At 36.1% G+C, this 20,404-nt stretch overlaps 1 protein-coding gene across 3 annotated transcripts in view; it reads left to right on the top strand.

Annotated features, from left to right (window-relative positions):
* LOC105362933 (cell growth regulator with RING finger domain protein 1) overlaps positions 1-19,905 on the top strand; it is a 52,554-nt gene extending 32,649 nt beyond the window's left edge. For 2 of the 3 annotated variants that reach the window (XM_011500480.1, XM_011500479.1), the window contains 4 exons: positions 13,326-13,497; positions 14,449-14,590; positions 16,738-16,845; positions 19,212-19,905. In XM_011500480.1, the coding sequence (XP_011498782.1) occupies positions 13,326-13,497; positions 14,449-14,590; positions 16,738-16,845; positions 19,212-19,676 (887 nt within the window). In that variant the 3' untranslated portion in view covers positions 19,677-19,905. The remainder of the gene's footprint in view (positions 1-13,325; positions 13,498-14,448; positions 14,591-16,737; positions 16,846-19,211) is intronic. The other variant, XM_011500481.1, reaches the window with a different exon arrangement.
* The last annotated feature ends 499 nt before the right edge of the window (positions 19,906-20,404 follow it).

The following is a 20,404-nucleotide window of genomic DNA, read 5'->3' as shown; positions in this document are numbered from 1 at the left end:
ACTAATGCAAACTTTGCCTTCGTCATTGCTTTTTTATGTCATCTTTATGTTTTATTTCTCTTTACTAAGACACATTTTACCCGAACAAATTTCCATAGCTTTCATATTTATATTTTTACGCTATCGTACATTCTTACCATTTCATTTTTCCCTTGCAACTATTTTATGTTTTAAACTATTTTTTTTTTTTTTTTTGCTTTTTTGTTTGTCAAGGTCATTTATATTCTGTACATTGAGAAAATAAATTCATAACGTACGTAAGATGAAAAATTAAATTATTATTTGTACAAATTTTAATAATTAAAGGTGATATGTACAAACTACTACTTTACAGACTTTGCACTCTATTAATAAATCATATTACACAAACATCGTTGTATTGAAAAGTTGCGAGTTCGCTAGGTTTTTAATTAAAATAATTTAGTTAAGTAATAATAAAATAAAAGATGATAACATGATATGGCATTAGAAGTATGAATAATATGTAAAAAGTCTTATGTACTTTGCAAGGATTTTCAAAAAATAAAGACTAGTATGGAAAAACCACTAGAATATATTATTGAAAAGACTATAAAATACAAGAGACGGGAAAAAGCTTTTCTTTCTCTTAGTCATATTGTTATCTACGCTCAGTGTCGATTTATGTTATTAATATAAAAAAAAATTTTATTTCAATTATTTATAAATGTAGCATTGTTAACATTAAATAATTATCAACTATACTATTCTTTTATTATTTTTTTTTAATAATATACAATAATACTGCCGGTGTATTCAATAAGTCTCAATTGTTATTAAGTCAAAACTTGAATAAAGGAAAAGTTGCTCTTTCGTCGAGAGAGTTATCATTTTGTAAATATTTATTGCGTATGCATATATGTAATTTGTACAAAGGTGAACAAAATTTTGCTGCAATTTATAGCTACGTACAATACAAATTTTAAAGTTTTTATAAACTTTCGCATAAAGAATTATTGTCCCATAGCTTTTATTTATTACTTATTAATGCAGTAATATCATACATTTACATAAATCAGGGCAGATAGATCTATTCGAAGAGATGGAAGGAGATATATTAGAAGAAAAGAAAAAGTGAAAGCGAGTATACAGAAATACGGAAACTTAGTATTTATCTTATTGCGGAAACAAAAGCTAAATTCGTAAAGTTTATATACCATAATTGAACCTTATAAATTTAAAGAAGTCCGTGTAAATAATAATTAGTTCTTCTTTTTTTTTTTATGTTAAATATCTTTTCTTATGTATGTTAAGCAAAGCATTCAGAGATAATTAATAGAGCCAATAACAAGGGATATGTATAACGAAAAACGAATTACAAACTTCGATTTAGCCAATTGCAAGTTATGAAATGTTTATTCAATGAAAAGCTTAATGTAATAATTAATTCTAAAGAGAATTAATGTGTATTAAGATTTTTGCGCTTCCGTATTTTGAATTGCAACAAAGCATTGCATCATCTAAAAATATTCCATTGGGTAATTCACGAAACAATTCACGAAAAATTCATACAAATATGACAGAACAGATTTTATAAGATTATTAACAAGTATATACCATTTAATCAGAGGTATGATACTTGATATTATTGGCAAAATATCAGAATCCGCAGACAATACATATTCACGGAAATGATTTGAATTATTATTATGGTTACACGTGTTTGGCGCAACAAATATAATATCCCTGTGGAATGCACTCGAGCTCGGTAATTTATAAGCAAATAAACTCTTACGTTATTTCTCTGCATAAATATTGAAGAGATATTTTTAATAAGTTTTCTTTACACATTGACCACTCAATGTATTGTCATTATTTAGAATGTACTGTAATCTATAACAACTACGTCATAATGTAAGCGAGTACATTATGGCTTAATCGGACAATATATATATATATATATATATATATATATTTATATATGTTGATAATGTGTGTTTTAACGCTCCAGTAGTAACTTTTGCCATTTGTTCAACGATGATAATTTGTTGGTACATTTATTTTTTTACGATTTACACATTTTGATGTTTATCGCGCCTGTAAATATCTTTTTTCTATTAGCATACTAGTGCATTCAATTTTATCGAACGTAAAATCATTTAATGCTAAATGTATAACGATGTATTGATAAAGGACAAATTTAATCACAGGTGCATTGTTTCAAAACATTTTTCCAGAAAACGAACTCCATTCATAATTAGTACAAAGCACACCTTGAACACTATTTTATTATTAATTCAGCAGTAATATATCGAACGAAACTGTAAAAGTTTACAACCGCGAAAAATACGTATAAAAATTGATTTACAAATATATTACGACGAAGGCAATGCCGCTGGTAAGAAAAAATAAAATCGAATATTCGAGGCAATTCCGTTGTTGACAAAAATTGACTTTATACTTTTGATTTTTTTTTCACAATGATTTTACTGCATCACTTTCAGTTTATGTAAAAATATCGCAAAATCGGGATTCTGTTAAATATTAATAATTATTTATCGTTGACATTAACTTGCACGGATTCATTTGGAATTTCATTGCGCGACTCGATGTATAACAAAATATTTGCTGCTTCTTCGTTCTGAAATACTCACCGAGCCATCGCTGATGTCGATTTTACGCGATACTACACACGTTTCGGCCTCTACTTACATTCCCGAAACTTTGAAACATTAATTTTTCACGGTCAGTATTAAGAAGTAGAACTTAACGAATAACGATTCGACGAAGAATGCCGCACACGTGTAAGCCTAAGTAACAAAGCTGAATAACGATAAACAAGCGCGTTCACGTGATATTGTCATTTTTAGAAATTGAGCGTTCGAATTATCCGCCATTATCCGCATAATAAACCAAAAATACGATGCACGAAACGAGGGTCACTTCAACGATATTTCATATAAATAGGGCATTAAATTTATAAATAGATACCGTAGTACGGTTTGGGAGATGCTGGAGGAGCATCGAATGTATTAGTTATGGCCTCGATCCGGTGATTTATTTATTATTATATAAATTATACTTATATATATATATGTGTGTGTGTGTGTGTGTGTGTGTGTGTGTGTGTGTAATTTGTTAACGGATAGCGGGCGGCGGCTCCGCTCGATTCGCCCATCCTTTAGCGATCATTTTCTCGATAAATTTCACTAGCATGGGGATTAATTGACCACGAGCGACCTGGCGGGTGGGTGGGTGTATGTGTGCGTGCGCGTGAGCGCGTGTGGGCGCGCGCGTGTACGTCTGCGTACATATGGAGAGAGAGAGAGAGAGAGAGAGAGAGAGAGAGCAAGTCTCGTCATCGGCGCGCATTGTTCGTTTTGACGCATGTACATGCATGCGAGCCTCGGCCCTCAACGGAGACGGTCCCACTATCCTTGGCCTCCATATCGGCCTTCTTATGGTAAAGCTCCTTTGCGTCTGCGCCTTGCGTCTCATTCATTTTTTTTACTCGCCGCTGCTTTTCTTTTTTTTTTTACGCGTTCCCCTCATTTAGCGGTCCATTATCGACTCGGCTCGGCTCGGCTCGGCTCGCGGTTCTGTATAAGCGATTAATCCTGCCCCAACTTTTTTACTCCTAGTGTTCAATGAAATGCCAGGACGTGGGTAATTTTTGTCCGTCAACGTCACGAGCCCTGGCTTATCGGGGTCGGATTTTCATAATTATTTTTTAATCGTTCTTATAACGAATCGTGCATAAAAGATTCTTGATCTTTCGCACGAAACACCTCGCACGATAGGCCGATCATTCCGCATTGGACTCTGGCTCAAGATTTTACATCATTAATTATGTATGAAAATTGGATTCGCATAATTTATTCCATCACAATGATTCGAGACTAAATGCCGATTATATTAAAGATGCTTTATAAATTCCCTCTCCACCGTTTATGAGTCTTGTTCAAAATAATTATATATTTGATGGGAACGTTGGGGTGAGGGGGCCAAGGGGAGCTGGATGTCCGGTATAATTAACGATCGTTAAAACGTATATATATATTATGCTCCGTAAAGTCGTAAACATTTTGTTTAGAGTCCGCGATTGTCTCGCATTCGCGTATGCCCCGCGAGGTATTAATCTTTATTATGAAATCAAGTATTTGCAAGTATGATGTCAATGTCTCGGTAAGTGTCGTTATCGTACTTCACGAAAATGAAAAAGGAAAAAGGCAACGGCACGCAATAAAATGCAATAAAACGCAATGATGGCGATAAAACAAGGTGTTAATAAAATTTTTGATTTCTCGCCGGTTCTCTGTCCTCCAATCGACAAGGTCGGGATCGAGCTTGGATCGCCGCAAAAATCGAGACGTGTCATGGCCGTCGCAGCCCGCTTAAGGACATTCTCAGACAGTGGCTAACCCGCGGAGACAATTAATGTACGTACGCGATTATTGTGGCTGCTGATACCTTAAGATTTATTTATCGCGGTCAGGCCCGTTTCCTAGCGACAATCCCAAGTTAAAAGAAAGAATTAGAAAAGAAGGAGCGACGCTGCGTGGGAACAATTAAGCGGCGGGATGAATTTATCCGTTTGTTCATTCATGCCGCGGCAAATATCGTTATTCGTTCCATGCTCGCACGGGCCTTAAATGAGGGGGGGGGGGGGGGGGGGGGGGGGGGGGGGGAGGGGGGTCGTTGCCAGTTGAAGCAAAATAGAAAATCAATGTGTCGATTTCGTAGACTATTTGGCGTACTACGGCCGTAATGTCGAATAGAAAGAAACGCGACTTTCAAGCGCTGATCTATAGCCACGACGACTCGTTTTTCAATTTCGAAATCTTCATTCGTCTCACCCCAAGGCTAATGTGTTAATCGTAAGTCAATAAATCATTATCTAACAGTCCAATTTCTCGATCGACAAGTTTGTTAAATCGGTGCTTTAAAGTCAATGCATTTTTAATTTATGAAAGCTCTTCTATAATATCCTTTTAAGAGCGACAGTGGCGATAAATTTAACGTACGTTACACGAAGAATAAAAACAATCGACATTTTCCTTTTATCTTCTTCTTCTTCTTCTTCTTCTTCTTCTTCTTCTTCTTCTTCTTCTTCTTCTTATCCTTTCGCATATATATATATGCGTCCTTCTACATCGGCTTTAAAAACGATCGCTCTGCTAATTAGCGCACTCGAAAGAATCCATACGATGCCATTATTGCATATAATAACGATCGGAGAAGCGAATGCTCGCGTGCGTGCGTACTTGGACAGTCTCGAAAACTTTCCGATGCAAAGTAATAATACGAATGCAGGAGGAGAAGGAGGGGCAGGAGGAGGTGGATTTAAAGTAGACTTCCGTGCGCATTAATTAAATGACTAATGGCGAGAGCGCGGGCGAGCGGCTTGGTGGGTGGACGGTGGCGGCGGGGAGGGTCGATTTGGCGATTCGCGAGAATGCCCACGATACGCGAACGAGCCAATTGTTCTTGACAACCGACTCGAGATCAGATTCTTCCGCGCGCTTGATTTAAAGCTGCCCGTCTACGTGTGTGCGTGTGTGCGCGCGCTTGGACGATAGGAGTCGACCCCGAGGTCGGCAGCTGGCGATAATCAAGGCCACCGGGAGCAACGCCGTCGAGCCCCGTACTCGCGATTTTTCACTTTTGTCCTCGTCCATCCGCAGCCTCTTTTGCGCCCGAGCCACGAGGTCCTCACCTCGCAGCCCCCACCCATCTCCTCGTTGACCACCAACGGCCCCTCTTCGACGCGGCGCTCGAGAACGCTCGATACTTTATTTATAATGCGCGTGAAACAGCATGATTTCGGATTTCGACCATGAAACGTGGCGCGCGGTACTTAAATACCTTAATAAACAAGGTCGTAGTCGCTTGTAAAGGATTTTCGAAAAGTCAAGTTTGGCTGGGAGCGCACGCCGTATGACGACTATAGAGTAGTGGGAGACAAATCGTACACGACAATTCTATTTCGTGCTTCTTTTTTCCCGTCGCTTTTCATTGTGACGCAATTATTCTGCGTTATTCTGGGTCACGTATTGGCTCGGTCGAGTCCTTAAGAAAATTTTTGGAAACATAAATAATAATATTGTGTAGCCGAGCCACGGCGCGCACTTGCGTCACATTCGAGCACGATTTCTTCCTCCGACTCGCTTCGGAATAATGTTCGCAGGTTGCTCGATCGAGCCACTCATAATTGTCGATCCTTAATTCGACAATGCTATTGCGAATGATCGATCTTGGTGTAAGGCTAAATCATTGCTAATGATTTGGCTCTGAATAAAATAGCATGAACGTTTTTCTATTGATTCCCAATTGAATTCCGTAATGGCCAGTGACGCTTCAACGCAATGAATAGTTAATGGTCGATCGATTATTAATAATACCATAATTACGGGCTAAGTAAGTAAGTTATCTATCTTTCTCCTCACGTCCCTTCTCATATACCTCTCTCTGGCTTTTTAATTATTAATGAGTTATTATATCAGTTGGTTAAAAATAGTTGTTAAAAATGTGGATTTTTGGTGGAAAGCTTATTTTATGGTGGAAAGATAAACACAATGAAATAATTATTATGCATTAATTTTGTTATTCGTTCATTCGCTGGTAATTAGCGTCGTTCAATTTTTATTCCATACGTATTTCTTGACCCAGATATTTTTATTCAATTATATCATTGTGTATCATTTTGCACTTGTTGTTACTTAACCGATGTGTTATTCGCATCGACTTGCAAACTTTCATCGTATTGGAAGTAAATGTAACAGGAATTACATTTTATGAAAGATTTTCGATAGTTATTATTAGCGTGTGCCGTGTACGTCTATTTATTAGAAACGAAGCGATTGTACATGTAAGAAATTATTAGTAAACCGTTATAAACGTAGGGTAGATTGTACGATACTTGCAATCGCTCTTCATAAACGTAATATTAATTTTCGCTCATCTTGAACAAACGACGAGCGATCTTGCGGTTTTGTATTTTTTGTATTTTCGTGTTTGGCTTAGATAAAAACGTTCGAGCAGTTTCGTATTGTTGGTGCAAGTACGTTTTAGGTAATTTTTAAAGAATACAAGGCCTCTTGACCTAGAAAGTATTTTAAAACTCGATGCACCTGTGTGAGTGCGCCCACGCGACCGAGCGAGTGTATGCGTGCACGTACGTATACTGGTTTGCCCGAATATTTAATAAATAATCGTATATAGTTTCGTGCCGATACAAAGTCGGTAGAAAATTTTGACGCATACGAAATAATCAAGCTGATAAGTACAGTATCGGATGATTTAAATGATAATCCCCCTCCCCCGCAGACGAGACGCATCTCTTAATAATGAGAGAGAGAGAGAGAGAGAAGCTCAAATGGTAGGTGGACGGTCAAAGCAGCACTCTGTACCATTAGAGTCGCGTTGCACGCAATAAAACAAAAAACAAAAAAGAAAACTAAAAGAGTTCTGGAGACGAGGTAAAGCGAGTGAAGATTCGCGGGGGCCAATTCTCGTGGCGCATTGACGCAATAGCGCGGGCCCGAGACTACAACCGCGATTCGCTTACGCAATTGGATTTGATAATCAGTGAGGTTAGACGAGATATGTATACATATGTTTTAAGTGCGTGTGCGCATACATACGCATTAGCCGTCTGTTTGGGCGCTCGGCCTGCCTCGCCGTCGTGGTTTATGTCTGTCCTCAACGCCTTTTTTCCCCCTTCTCTCCTAGCCCCTGTGTGTCGTCATTAGCGTATGCAACAACTGTTTTAACGTTCCATATTTGTTTTATATTTACTCGGTTTTACCTCGAGATGATGTCTTTTTAAACGCAGTAAAGATAATAGCGCCGTAAGCCGGCAGAATTTCATTCTCAACTTTTGTATCTGCCACGTTATTGGCTTATGAGATACCATCGATCGCCATACTTACTCCCTCCCGCTCCCGTCCTCACCGCCGATTCATTCCTAATGCAAGAGTATGTTTGTAAGTGTACCGGGAGCTCGTGAGCCGCGTTCTTTCTCTGCATCGGCTAGACTTTTGTGCAGTGCACTCAACGAGCCTTTCACCGGGCAACACAGCATCTCGGCTGTTGGGCTCTCGGTTTCCTTATGACTGGGCCGAGCCTCTCGTATCGAGTGGCTCTACTTAGGCGTTGCTGGTCGCAATTTTTCTCGAGTATTCGATTTTATTTCTTCTTTTCCGCTGCATAGTGTAACGAGCGAACGCACACGCCGACATCCAATTACGCCCTGTGAGCACGAGTTAATGATATTCGTCGATAAATGCAATACGAATGCCATCGATTTTTTACTTCCGTCGCATTATCGCGCACATAGATGTCATTAAATTGGAGAGAGATTTCAATGAATATCGATCGTAAAATTAAAAGTAATAGAAGGAGTATGCATGTTGAAGATGCTTGGAGTTTGCGCAACAGTATTAAAGGCATAATATTTGCTGCTTTATCGAACTGGCTTTATAAATTAAAAGCCAGTTGTTTAATGAAATTCCATTATGTAGCGATAAGAGCCAAGAGAAATTGTTTAAATATTTAAAGAGTTTACGCTAACGTCGAGCAATTATGCTTTAATAATGTATTTGTTTCTAAAATTAATATATTAATCCATAATCATGTTGAACGATATATTGTATATTTCGATGCTTGATAGAAAAAATGGTATCCACAATCTGATTAAATAGCGCAATTTATTTAAATGAAGAATTATTATCTCATATGCGTATTACTAAAATTTTGATTTTTCATGCTAATAGAATTTTAAAGTACCGTTGAGAAGAGTTTAATTATTGGATTCGGATATTTGAAATAACTTAATGTGCTTTCTACATCTTTTATTTACAATTCAAAAGTTGTGCTCTATCAAATATAATTATATTTTATGTATATTTGTATTTGTATATTATTTTATATTATTATTTTATATTATTATTATTTTTGTATTTTTCATTGTCCTTTTATAATCTTTTATATGCTTTCTATTAGAGAATCTTGCATATTATATTGATGATAATCGTACGGGGTATAACACTAAAGTATTTTTTTGCAATTGTGCGGGACAATATATTGAAAAAAGACCACATTTGCATTTTTACTTACAAGAAATTATTTATAAACGTTATTTTGAAATTACAAAAAAAAAAAAAAAAAAAAAAACAAAAAAAAAATTAAAATAATAATAAAGTAATAATTTGCATTGTATTTGTTGCATCAAAAAAAATATTTGCAACACATATTTAAAGGTATATTTTCAGTCATGATTAAAATGATAAAAACAATAAACAAAAAAAAACAAAAAAACTTGAACTTCCAAAACTGTATGCTCGATACATTTAAACACATCCAATAATAATAATGATAATTACATTTAATTAAATAATTGAAAAATACATTGCAGCCTCAATGCCATTGGAATATGTGATGTTCGTTCGTACGAGTCGACATTTCAATAAATATTATGATAAAACATTGAAAATTCTTATTCAATCTATTTAAAATATTATTTTTTATCGGAAACAATAAGCCAGCATAAATGCACAATAAACATATAAGAATAATCCTTTGCCTCAATTATGAAAAATATGTTTCTTTCAATCGAAATGGAAACAGCGTTTTTCATATTATTATTCACGCGTTATCAGCAACGATTAACGTCACTTTAAAGTCAAAATAAATTTTACCCAAGTATACTTTGACATTTCATATAAAATGCTTCACAATTCTCTAAATTATTATCCCAGATAATACTTTACGGATAATATAACTTTACGGCGATTACAATCCTTTTATTCTAAAGAATGAAACACGATTCGTAATAACGAAACTATTATTTTTTTTTTTTTTTAGCGCGCTATTTCTGTGCGATATGCAACGCAATGAAAGTCACGCAAACGCTGTTTGACGCTACGCATACGTAAGCGTATTAATAATTATGTATCTTTTCCGATCCTATACTCATTGCTGACAAAAGTGATAAATGCAAGATAAAAGAAAAAGATTTTCTAAGTAAAATGAAAGGCATGTAATTTAAGGAGAGTTTTTCTTCTTGTAAAAATCAATACTAAAGCGCATTTAATCGAACAATTATTTTCACATTATAGAGATATTATAAATTTGATTGATCGTTTAATTGTGTATAGATAGCTTTAAGAGGTGCCAGTTAATGTAAGACGAGATTTTTTTGTATTAGAAAGTTTCACGAATAGTTAAATTCGGAGATTTTAATGAATATAGAATATTTAATTAAGATGAGTATAAAATTAAAAATAAATAACATAACAAGAGCTTCGAAAATTAGTTATTAAATACCCCATTTACAATTATTATATATATTCATATAAAACGGAATACATTTATATATTGTATTTATGTTAGAGCACATGTTATTATTAGTACTTACAGTATAATAAAATTTGGAGTTAATTTTTCTTATCGCAATACAGCATGTGTGTTACAATGAGTAAAGAATAAATTTCGTCGATTTCAAATTAACCATTTAATTGTGAGAATTGCAGTAACGGCAGATTGAAAATAAGTATAATATTAGAACTATGGTACGTCAGTTGAAGATTTTTCTGTCATTTTCGTGTATAAAATGTACTTTCAAGGTGTACGGTATAATATAAATGAATTCAATATATATACGTGTGTGTGTGTGTGTGTGTGTGCGCGCGCGCGCGCGCACACACAACTTGTAAATTTACTGCTGAGGCGATAAATATAAATTTATATATATATATATAGAAATTAAGTTCACCAAAACCTGGGTTTTACAAAATTTCACGTAAAACCATGCAGAGAATGTTAACTTTGATCTCATTTTGGTGGTTTGATATGGGGCCAAATGAAAAGCATTTGATAGAGTAAAAGTAGGGGAGATCTTTTTTTTTTTTTTTGTTAAACCATCGTCTTCAGAAGTATACACTCGCATTAAGTATTCCCTTTAATTAATAAATCCAGCAATCCGTAAGGACACTTTATATCTTTGGAAAAAATGAGCATGCCCATTAAAGATCAAGAATGAACATTAAAATTCTATAGGAATGGCGCGGACTATCAAGATCCGTTTATTTTTATTTTTTTTTTTTTTTTTATGCAAAAAGTTTTATAAAGATTCGCTCACTTCGCCTTCGAAATAACTTCCCACCTCTAAAGCACCCGCATTTGGTAAGTAGATTATACCTAGGTTCCATCGCCCACAATATTGACTCCTTTTCTCCTTTCAGAACATCATCTTTTGCAACTTGGGTCGTTAATTTAATTATGTATAACCGTTACATTCATTGGATATGTATTGAGTAAATGTGTGTTACGAAATAAATTGCGTGTAGCATTTGATTTTAGATTTTTCGATAACGTTAAATTTTTATTGAAATTCGCATTTAAATTTACACCGATGACCTATTGATGAATAAACAATTCGAATTATTGTTTGGATATAAAAAATACGTTTTATTCTATGAAACGTACGATTATTATTGTCGGCTATCATTTCCAAGAGAGCATTTATAATTAATTCATCGGCGATTCTATAATCTATCGCTGCTAATAACTTCAACTTTTCAGTTGCGACTTATCAATCGACCGACAAGAATAGATCATGTTTTTAAGATAGCAATAAAAATATTTAATAGCTCAGCTTTCAAATCTTTTATTTAATTAAATAATGAAAAGAGCCTGAATTAATAACGAATTCTTCCTACAAATAGCCTTTGATCTAAATGATTGCGAATTGCGATACGTATGGTCAAAATAGGATAATAATAATTATTCACTCACTTGGATGATTACTAATACCTTTCTTCTTTTATCTTTCATCTTATTTAATTTTAAAAATACATTATAAATCTTGTCCTCGTTCACGAGGCTACAGTTTTATTTTGAAACGCCGAGCCTTTAGTCATTATTCAATGAAAACTATATTGAATAAATGGCTTAGCAATAAATAAATAACTAATTAAATGTATAAAAATGTATAAAGAATATTTCAACTGGTTAATGTAGTCCTCTGTTATTTCAACGAATTGAGTGTCGTAAAGATTAATTGTTAAAAGACTAAATTATTACGCTCACTATTTTGCAATAAAATAACATATTAAAAGCGTATTGCTTAAATCGTTGAATTCAAGTCTTTCACATATTTTTATATGCAAACTTCTCTTTTATCTCTCTCTCTCTCTCTCTCTCTCTCTCTCTCTCTCTCTCTCTGTGTGTTAACACTGTTTTTAAAAAATTCGTAGAACGTGCATAACAATTGTTATGAGAGAATACGATCGAGAAAATCAATCCAAACGCGTACAATATGTTATGAATCGTGAAATTACGCGCTTTTGACAATACGAAAGCCAAAAAGAAGAAAGGCTTATAAAATGATTCCAAATTCGTCGTAGTATGTAAAGTTGAAAACTAACTTGATATTATGGACGCTATGTGCTAATATTAATATAAAGTTGATGCGATTTATAAGCGATGCGTGCATCTTGCAATAATTCATTGGTGTACAAAAATTAAAGGATATATGTACTTTAATGTAATGGGAAATATCCTTGAGTTTCATCGCCAACTTATGGCTATCACAACCTAAAGTGGATCAGAAAAAATGAACACAATTTTCATAGCGCGTAGACTTTTGTCGAGCAGAAATTGGGAATTTTATAATTTTCATGACGAAATATAGCCAGATCCAAATGATAATTGCGTGCGTTTACCCTCCTCAATATGTTTGTGATTTGAGCCAAAGTTTCAGCATTCGGTCCGCATGTACGCAGAATAATAATGAATCTTTTGAACATTTTCCAAGCTCATTCTCCCACGCTTTATCACTGCTTACACAGGGATCTTTTATCAATATTCTTTTACCTACTATACATAATATAATAATTTGCACTGATTCTTTTTCTTTTATTACATCAAACTAGCGTCAAATATAAAAAGAATAACAATATCAATAATTTATAATTATTTTTTATATGCCGCTTATGTCGATTGCTTGTTCTCTAGTAGTCTCTCGAGTGAGAGAGAGAGTGAGAGAGAGAGAGAGAGAGAGAGAGAGAGAGAGAGAGAGAGAGAGGGAGAGCATAACATTAAGGAGGATACAATTGAGGTTTTAGGCGATATGGGGCATCTTATCCAAGTCTTGGGGCACGAAAATTTGCCTCGGCAGCCACTAAATTGAAACCAAACGATGAATACGAAGTTTATAATAGTTTATCGAGCCATCCAAGACCAATAATCGATGCACAATTAACGCGATCATCGCTCTTTGGGTTACCCACGAAACGCTATAATCCAATATAATGCGAGGCTCAATCTCATCTCTTTAATAAATTTCGTCTTTGTCTGTTTTGCAGAGGTAGAGTGCGAGGTCTCCAGCCAGGTCGAGTACTCATTACAGGCCATCTGGGGCGTCAGCATCCGGGAACTGCACCTAGCGCTTTGGAAGCCCTGGAGTGCCTTGAGGGATGCGTCTCTCAATGGCAGTCTGCTTCAAGGACACGCGCAGTATTTCACGCCACCCCAAGCGTATCCTTTTGCATATTCTCAGCTCAGGACCAGTCTGGTCCTTCGCCTCCTTTGCGTCTCCCTTCCTCGACGTTTCCGTCGGTCGCGCCGTTTCTCCCGGACTTCCTTCGACGCGAGGATTATTTGCCTTTAACGATTATTTATCTCTAACGTGCGTCAGAAGGCACGGCAAGTGGCGAGGATCCGCGAGGATATTTGCATTCCGTGCGTCTCGAAAGAAGGAAGGAAGTCATGGACTGGTGGGGAGGGGATGGTGGGGGGGGGGGTCGATGTGAAACGACGCTTTCACGTGGCAGGGCTAAATTAAAATCGATTCCCTTGGAAACGCGTTCCGGGGGAAAAAAAATAGTGGTTTGGTTCTTTCGTTTCGAGCGTTCAAGGGGGGGGGGGGGGGGGGGGGGGGGGGGTCGATGTGAAACGACGCTTTCACGTGGCAGGGCTAAATTAAAATCGATTCCCTTGGAAACGCGTTCCGGGGGAAAAAAAATAGTGGTTTGGTTCTTTCGTTTCGAGCGTTCAAATAATTTGCACCGTGAATTTTTATCGTGAGTCCGTTATGCAATCATCGTTATATTAAATCACTTATAAACGCGATCATAAGCATATCATCATAAGACGTATAATGAAATTACCATCGGTTTTATAGAAATTTCGTAGGCAGTTAGGTGCTAGTCAGGGCACGATATCGTCTGGTAATATATTTTTTTCGAGCCTGGTAATCGTATGTGGAGAGCAGCTGCATATGAAAAGGACATATCGGTACTTTTAATAATAATACCATAATCGTAGCGTCGCTAGCTCTTCAACGTCCGGTATGCGTTAATGGGATGGAGAATCGGTGATTTATCGCGAACGTGAGCGGAAGTTGCTGCTGCCAGCGAAAATGAATGTTGTCGAATTTGCGAGTATTTATACAGTTTTGTCCTTGACTATAGAAAACGAAATTAATAGTAGACAGCCACACGGGGAGGAGACGCTGAGCCTCTCGCTGCCGGCACCCGAGCTGGAGTTGGGGACGCCGCCGCGGCTCTGCTACCCCCTCGTCATCTTTCTGACGCGTAGGGACACTAGGGAGTTGCACCCGGATGAGACGGTGAGTTGCTTGAAAGAAGTACCGATGATGACGTTACGTTTCCTTACCTGTGATTTTATGATTGAAGAAAAGAAGCGGCGCCTCAGCTGAACCGTCAGGTGGCGAGTTGTTTGATATGGGGGGGGGGCGCAGAAACGTGTTTGCTGATATCATTGAGAGTCGTGGATAGAGGAGCAAAGTACGAACGTTTCAGCGGCAAATTTTGACTTGCAGACGAAAGACGCGGAAGTACGATGCTTCGTCGCCCACATTTTGGTGTGAAAAATTGAGTTTTGTTAGTGGTCAGAACAGCCGTCGTGAGTGTAGATGAAAAATAATTTTGCTCGTTATTGCGTGACTTTGAAAACAATTGCCAGAGGTTCGTAAAATTGTCGATAAAGGAACTTGACATATGCTTTAGACGCGGATATTTAGATATATGGAGCACTGGATTATCGACATATAAAATATTTATCTTTGGGCGGTTATTAAAGCAAACATCAATGGTTACAATGTTTGCGCGATAATTCATTTTGTGGATGTTAAAGGCATATTAGTTAAATGTAGTAAGATATTTCATAGCTTCAAAACTGTCTTTTACAAATAAAAGAAAGAGGAAATAATTAAATAAAGCAATTGTTTACAATGGTTTTTTAAAAGTCAGTTTAATAGGGCAATTATGTATTAAATGGGAAATTAAAGAAAAATCGGTTTAAAAAATTATCGTTCAACCTATGAGATCTTATGAACGTTCTAAAAAGTAGTGTGACAGAAAGACAAATCGGTATAAATATAATTTGAAAGCAATTAAATTAAGAAATAATAGTGAAAATATGTCATTTGGTAAATGAAATTGTTTTGACATTTGAAAATTCGTATTTACAAATAATGTCACGAGTATCGTCTTTGCCTAGATTAACATTGTCACTTTTTAGAATATAAGATTGTTCGAGTGCTGAAAGATAATGTCAAATTAAATTTTTGAAGAAAGTAGCGCCGAGCAAATAAAAAAGAATTTAAAATAATTAAGAAACTAATTCACAAGCAAAATATTTTTATTATAATTAGTTTAAGCGGAGCGAATTTAGTCTCTATATTAATGGGGCGATAAACGCTTGAATAAGAAACAAAAACAAAAAAACAAAAAAAAAAAACAAAAAAACAAACAAACAAGATTTAGCGATAATCACCGTAGAGTTGCACAAATAACAGCGTCCAATTTCCTAAAGAAAGAATGTTGCGATGCCGATGCTCAGTGACTAAAGTCTATATATACGCGTTATCAATAAACTTTTCTATCATCCGAGCTAAGTCACATTAAAATTAAACCAATCCGCCTATTTCGAAGAAGTAAATTGCATTTTATGCTTCACAAATGCGTATTTTATTGGGCATTTCGTGTTTCTATTTTTAAATATACACATTAAATTTAAAAATATATTTTACTATTAATGGCACATTAACGGTTAAAGTTTTATTGGTAAATAACAGTAATAGCGCGTGAATTTCATTATCAAAAACTCAATCAAAAATAAATTAGTACGTTCGTATTTTTAGACGCAGCCATGCCCACAAGTACTAAATGCCATAAAAAACAAATGCCAAAAATAAAAGAGCAAAACAAAAAAAGAAAGAAAAAAAAGAAGAAAAAACTAAAATAATGACTGAAAAATAAATAAAAACTATAAACTATTAAAATTTAATGTCAGCCGTTTCCAAGTATTTTATTATACGACAAATGCCTGAAATGTATCAAATTAAATAAATATATATATATATATATATATATATATTAGTGCGCGAGAAGTGTATTTTTAAAACAATATCGCTTTACATTACCACCTATATTTGTAAACAACCAATCAACGATAAGAGAAAGAGAGAGAAAAAAAAGCGAATAAAATCACGTAGCCGGAATAAGCTACGAAAGCAGCGAATCGAAAAGCAAAAGATCCATAACGTAAATCCAAATTCATCGGTGAAAGAGTCGTTGTGCACGAATTAATAATGAAAATCGTTACGCTTTAGCCTAATGAGAGAGCTGTCGATCATCGATCACGCGACTACCTATTACTTTCGTAATATCAGAATTAAAATAAAATTTTTTTATCGTTTGTTTAGCATATTAGGCGACTAAATACGACATTCTCTTTCTCATGTGTTTGCAGGTTGCGCTGGTGAATGTCGTTCATATTAAGGATAGTGTCTGCACACTGCCGACCTCGATTCTCGCCCAGTATCTGAAACAGGCTAACGGGCAGTTGTCCTGTCTCAAGGTGAGCCTCATGCCGTTAGCGACAATATTTCAGGATCTTTATCTCTTTCATTGGCTTTTATTCCGCCAGTCTCCTCCGCCGCTCTCCTTCCTAGCCACATTTTATTCGCATCTCGAGTTAACCCGATCGAACCTCACTGCTATGCCTTATCCATTGGTTATTATGTTTGCCAAGTTTTTGCGATCATGACAATCTCGACGCACTATAACTCCATTCCTTCCCACGCATTTATTCATCGAATAAGAATTGTCGCTACAAATAATTATTCCGATCAACAGTCGCGATAGTCGTTTTATCTTTATCTCGTTTCATTAGCATCGAATATTATACATAAACGATTGTTTGATAATATTCTGTGCGCGTAAAGCCAATGAAGTAATGCAAAATTAAAACAATTTTTATAATATTTTATTTATCCAATGTAGGCATTGGCAAATTGAGAAACAAAAATATTTAATCTCGTGAGTCACGGATGTGTCAAGCGCAACGGTCAGTGGGTATTCAAATGTCAAAAACTTCATTTTCAATTTAAAATTAAACGTGTAACGTTACGGATGTTTTGTTACCTAATACAAATAGGAGCAACAATAAGTTCGAGCGGTGCGGCATTATAGATGAAGATTCTAAAATTGAAAAAAAAAAAAAAAAAAAATACGAAGAACCGGAAAAAATTTTTTTCCCTTTTGCACGCTCATGATTTTATAAAAATTGTACCTTTTCTAATAACAATAACAATAACAATAACAATAATAATGCATAAAAATGCACAATACATAAAATCGTATTTGGCACGGCTATTTACCGTAATAAAATATCGATTTGTTTATTTACATGATTATCTGGGAAAAGATAAAACGTCGCTAATACACTGTTTGTCGTACGTAATCTATAGGGAATTCTTTGCGAAACAATTGTATTTTTTATTTTATTTTTTCATTCTATTCGCTTATTAATTTTCTATTATCATTATAATTATCATTATCATTATAATTATCATTATAATTATCATTATCATTATTATTATCATTATTATTATCATCATCATCATTATTATTATTATTATTATTATTATTATTATTATTATTATTATTATTATTATTATTATTATTAAATTGTCGTAATCAATTTTAAGAAGTTCTCTATTACTTAATAGAATGTAACGTGGCCAGAGAAAAACTGCGTATCTTACTAAAGACATTAATGTTATCGCCATTGGTGTTAGCCATTGAAGCTATCCAAATTAATTTCGCAATGTCAATGTTAGTAATAAATGACTTTTTGTTTAAAGCTTGAAAGAAAGTCTCGTGTGTTTGGCAATGTGACGATTTGCAAGATGAGACGGGCCAATTAAGAAAATCGAACTTTCGACCTTTTTTTTAGTAAAGACGGTAATTACTTTACGAGCTATACGAAAACTAACGTAATAATCACCGCAGTTACTTTCTCCCTATGCTATCGTGATCACGATAATACGCTCGACGATAATACGTTACGTCCGAAACCTATTTTCCAAAATTATTATCGACCTTTCTTATTGATCTTACTTACTCAATGCCCCGTTCGTTACGTATTTCTTTCCATTAATTTTTCGTTTCTAGCCCAATGTGAAGTTTTCCAGCCTAATTACCAATACGATGGTAATTCTGGTACTTACAATTATTTTAACATTATTCAATATATCCTACAACTATTCTAATATTAGGCAGAGCTAAGTATAATTTTTTCATCAATTAATTGCCGCTTTTTTGTTATTAATTAAATTTTCAAAGCTCACTTTAATACTAGAATTAATGACTTGGATGTGGTAGTTTACGAGAATTTATATCGACGACCGTAGTAGAGCGTGTAAAACAAAAAACAAAACAAAACAAAAAACAAACAAAGCATCCATCATTTAATTATTAGATTCTCTCTCGTAACTCTCCTTCCATATCCAAATTTCCCGATGGATTATTAATATTTCATTAATATTCAACTCGCGTTAAAACGCAAATTCCAATCATAAAAGCCGAGGCATTTAAAATTTTCCATACGCATGTCCATCCAACTTCTCCTCTTCCTCGGTATTTCTCCGATACATTGATTATTAATATCATTTCGACGTTCGAATGTTCGTAGCGTCAACAATCAATTCAAATCCTCGGCCGTCATTCCAATGTCCGAGGACCAATAAACGCGATTATTGGACACTCGAGTCATCTTACTCAACCAAGTTTCGGCTTAAAATCTCAAATCCTCTTAATCCACAGTCGTATAACAATGCTACGGCAACCCTTGGCGGCTACGGAGAAAGCCCCAAGATCTCTCGAGGAGATTGGGCACTCTACCAAGATCCCTGAATAATCGCTGGATTTATTAATTTGCAGCAACTGTATCTAGCCACGGGCAACTCGACGAACTACGACGAGATGGGCGTTTCGTCTGGCTTGGGGCCTGCCCTCGCCCTGGCCGAGCCCTGTCCCAACAACGGAGCCGGCTCGAGAGACGCCCTCGTGGCCTCGGGGCCCGGGGATACGGAAGGCTCCCTCTGGAACAGCGCCGGCGAGCAGCTCTGCGTCGTTTGCCAGTACTTTCCACTCTCGCGGGCCCTTCTCCCCTGCCGGCACACCTGCATCTGCGCGAGCTGCTTTGGCAAGCTCGACCGCTGCCCCATGTGTCGCAGCCCCATTAAGAGTTACTTTTGCATCCGCGGCGAGGAGTACATGCCGCCGGAGAAGGAGCTGAGCCCGTGCAAGCAGAGGTCGCCGAGGCCCCAGCAGGGTAACGGGCCGTCGCACTGGCTCCACGACTGGAACGACAGACTCACCGACTTCCTCGGCTTCGCGCGGTAGAGCCGCGTCGTCCTCCCATTCTCATCCATTGACGGACAATCCTCCCCTCTGTCCTCCTCCTTGTCCTTTACCATCATATTTACTTCTCTCATGGTTTTGTACGAGAGCGGAGCCCGTGGGACTACACGGCCCCAGCGTGCATATTCCCGATGTCAATTTTTAAGTATAGAGTCGATTGGCCGCAAGTACGTTCTGTTCCACTCGTCCCATTTTGGTTTGACCCGATGTCTTTTTTTCCTTTCTTTTTTTCTCCCTTTTCTTTTCTTTTCTTTTCTTTTTTTTCTTTTATTCTTTTATGGATACTTTCGTTGGACGCTTGGGCAATGAGATTTGATGACTCGCTGCTTTCTTCTTTATTTTACTGGACGCTCAACGCTTAATTATTTTAATGCGTACGTACGGTCGATCTGCGGACTATTTATTTTCTTGTCGAAATCCAAATTCATCGTCGTAGATTGGTTTACTGTTATTTATTTTTATTTTCTGTTTTACCAGTTTGTAAAGTTTTAGTTATTTGGCGATTTCGAGTGTAACCGTATCTCATGGTCGAGCCGCGGGATAAAATTTAACTTTTCATACAGCTCTTTCGTGGAGAACTTATTCAATTTTATTGGAGCCGAGTTGATTGGAATTTAATGGGGAAATTGAGAAAACCCTTATAGATAGTGTAATATACTTGAAAAGCTTTGGATGTGATGTAATTTCAAAGTAAGAGATTAATCACGTGC

Source organism: Ceratosolen solmsi, unplaced genomic scaffold (genome assembly GCF_000503995.2).
Source record: "Ceratosolen solmsi marchali unplaced genomic scaffold, CerSol_1.0 scaffold56, whole genome shotgun sequence".
Taxonomy (NCBI): domain Eukaryota; kingdom Metazoa; phylum Arthropoda; class Insecta; order Hymenoptera; family Agaonidae; genus Ceratosolen; species Ceratosolen solmsi.
Note: the sequence above shows the minus strand (reverse complement) of the source record. Positions and strands in the feature narration are given on the sequence as shown.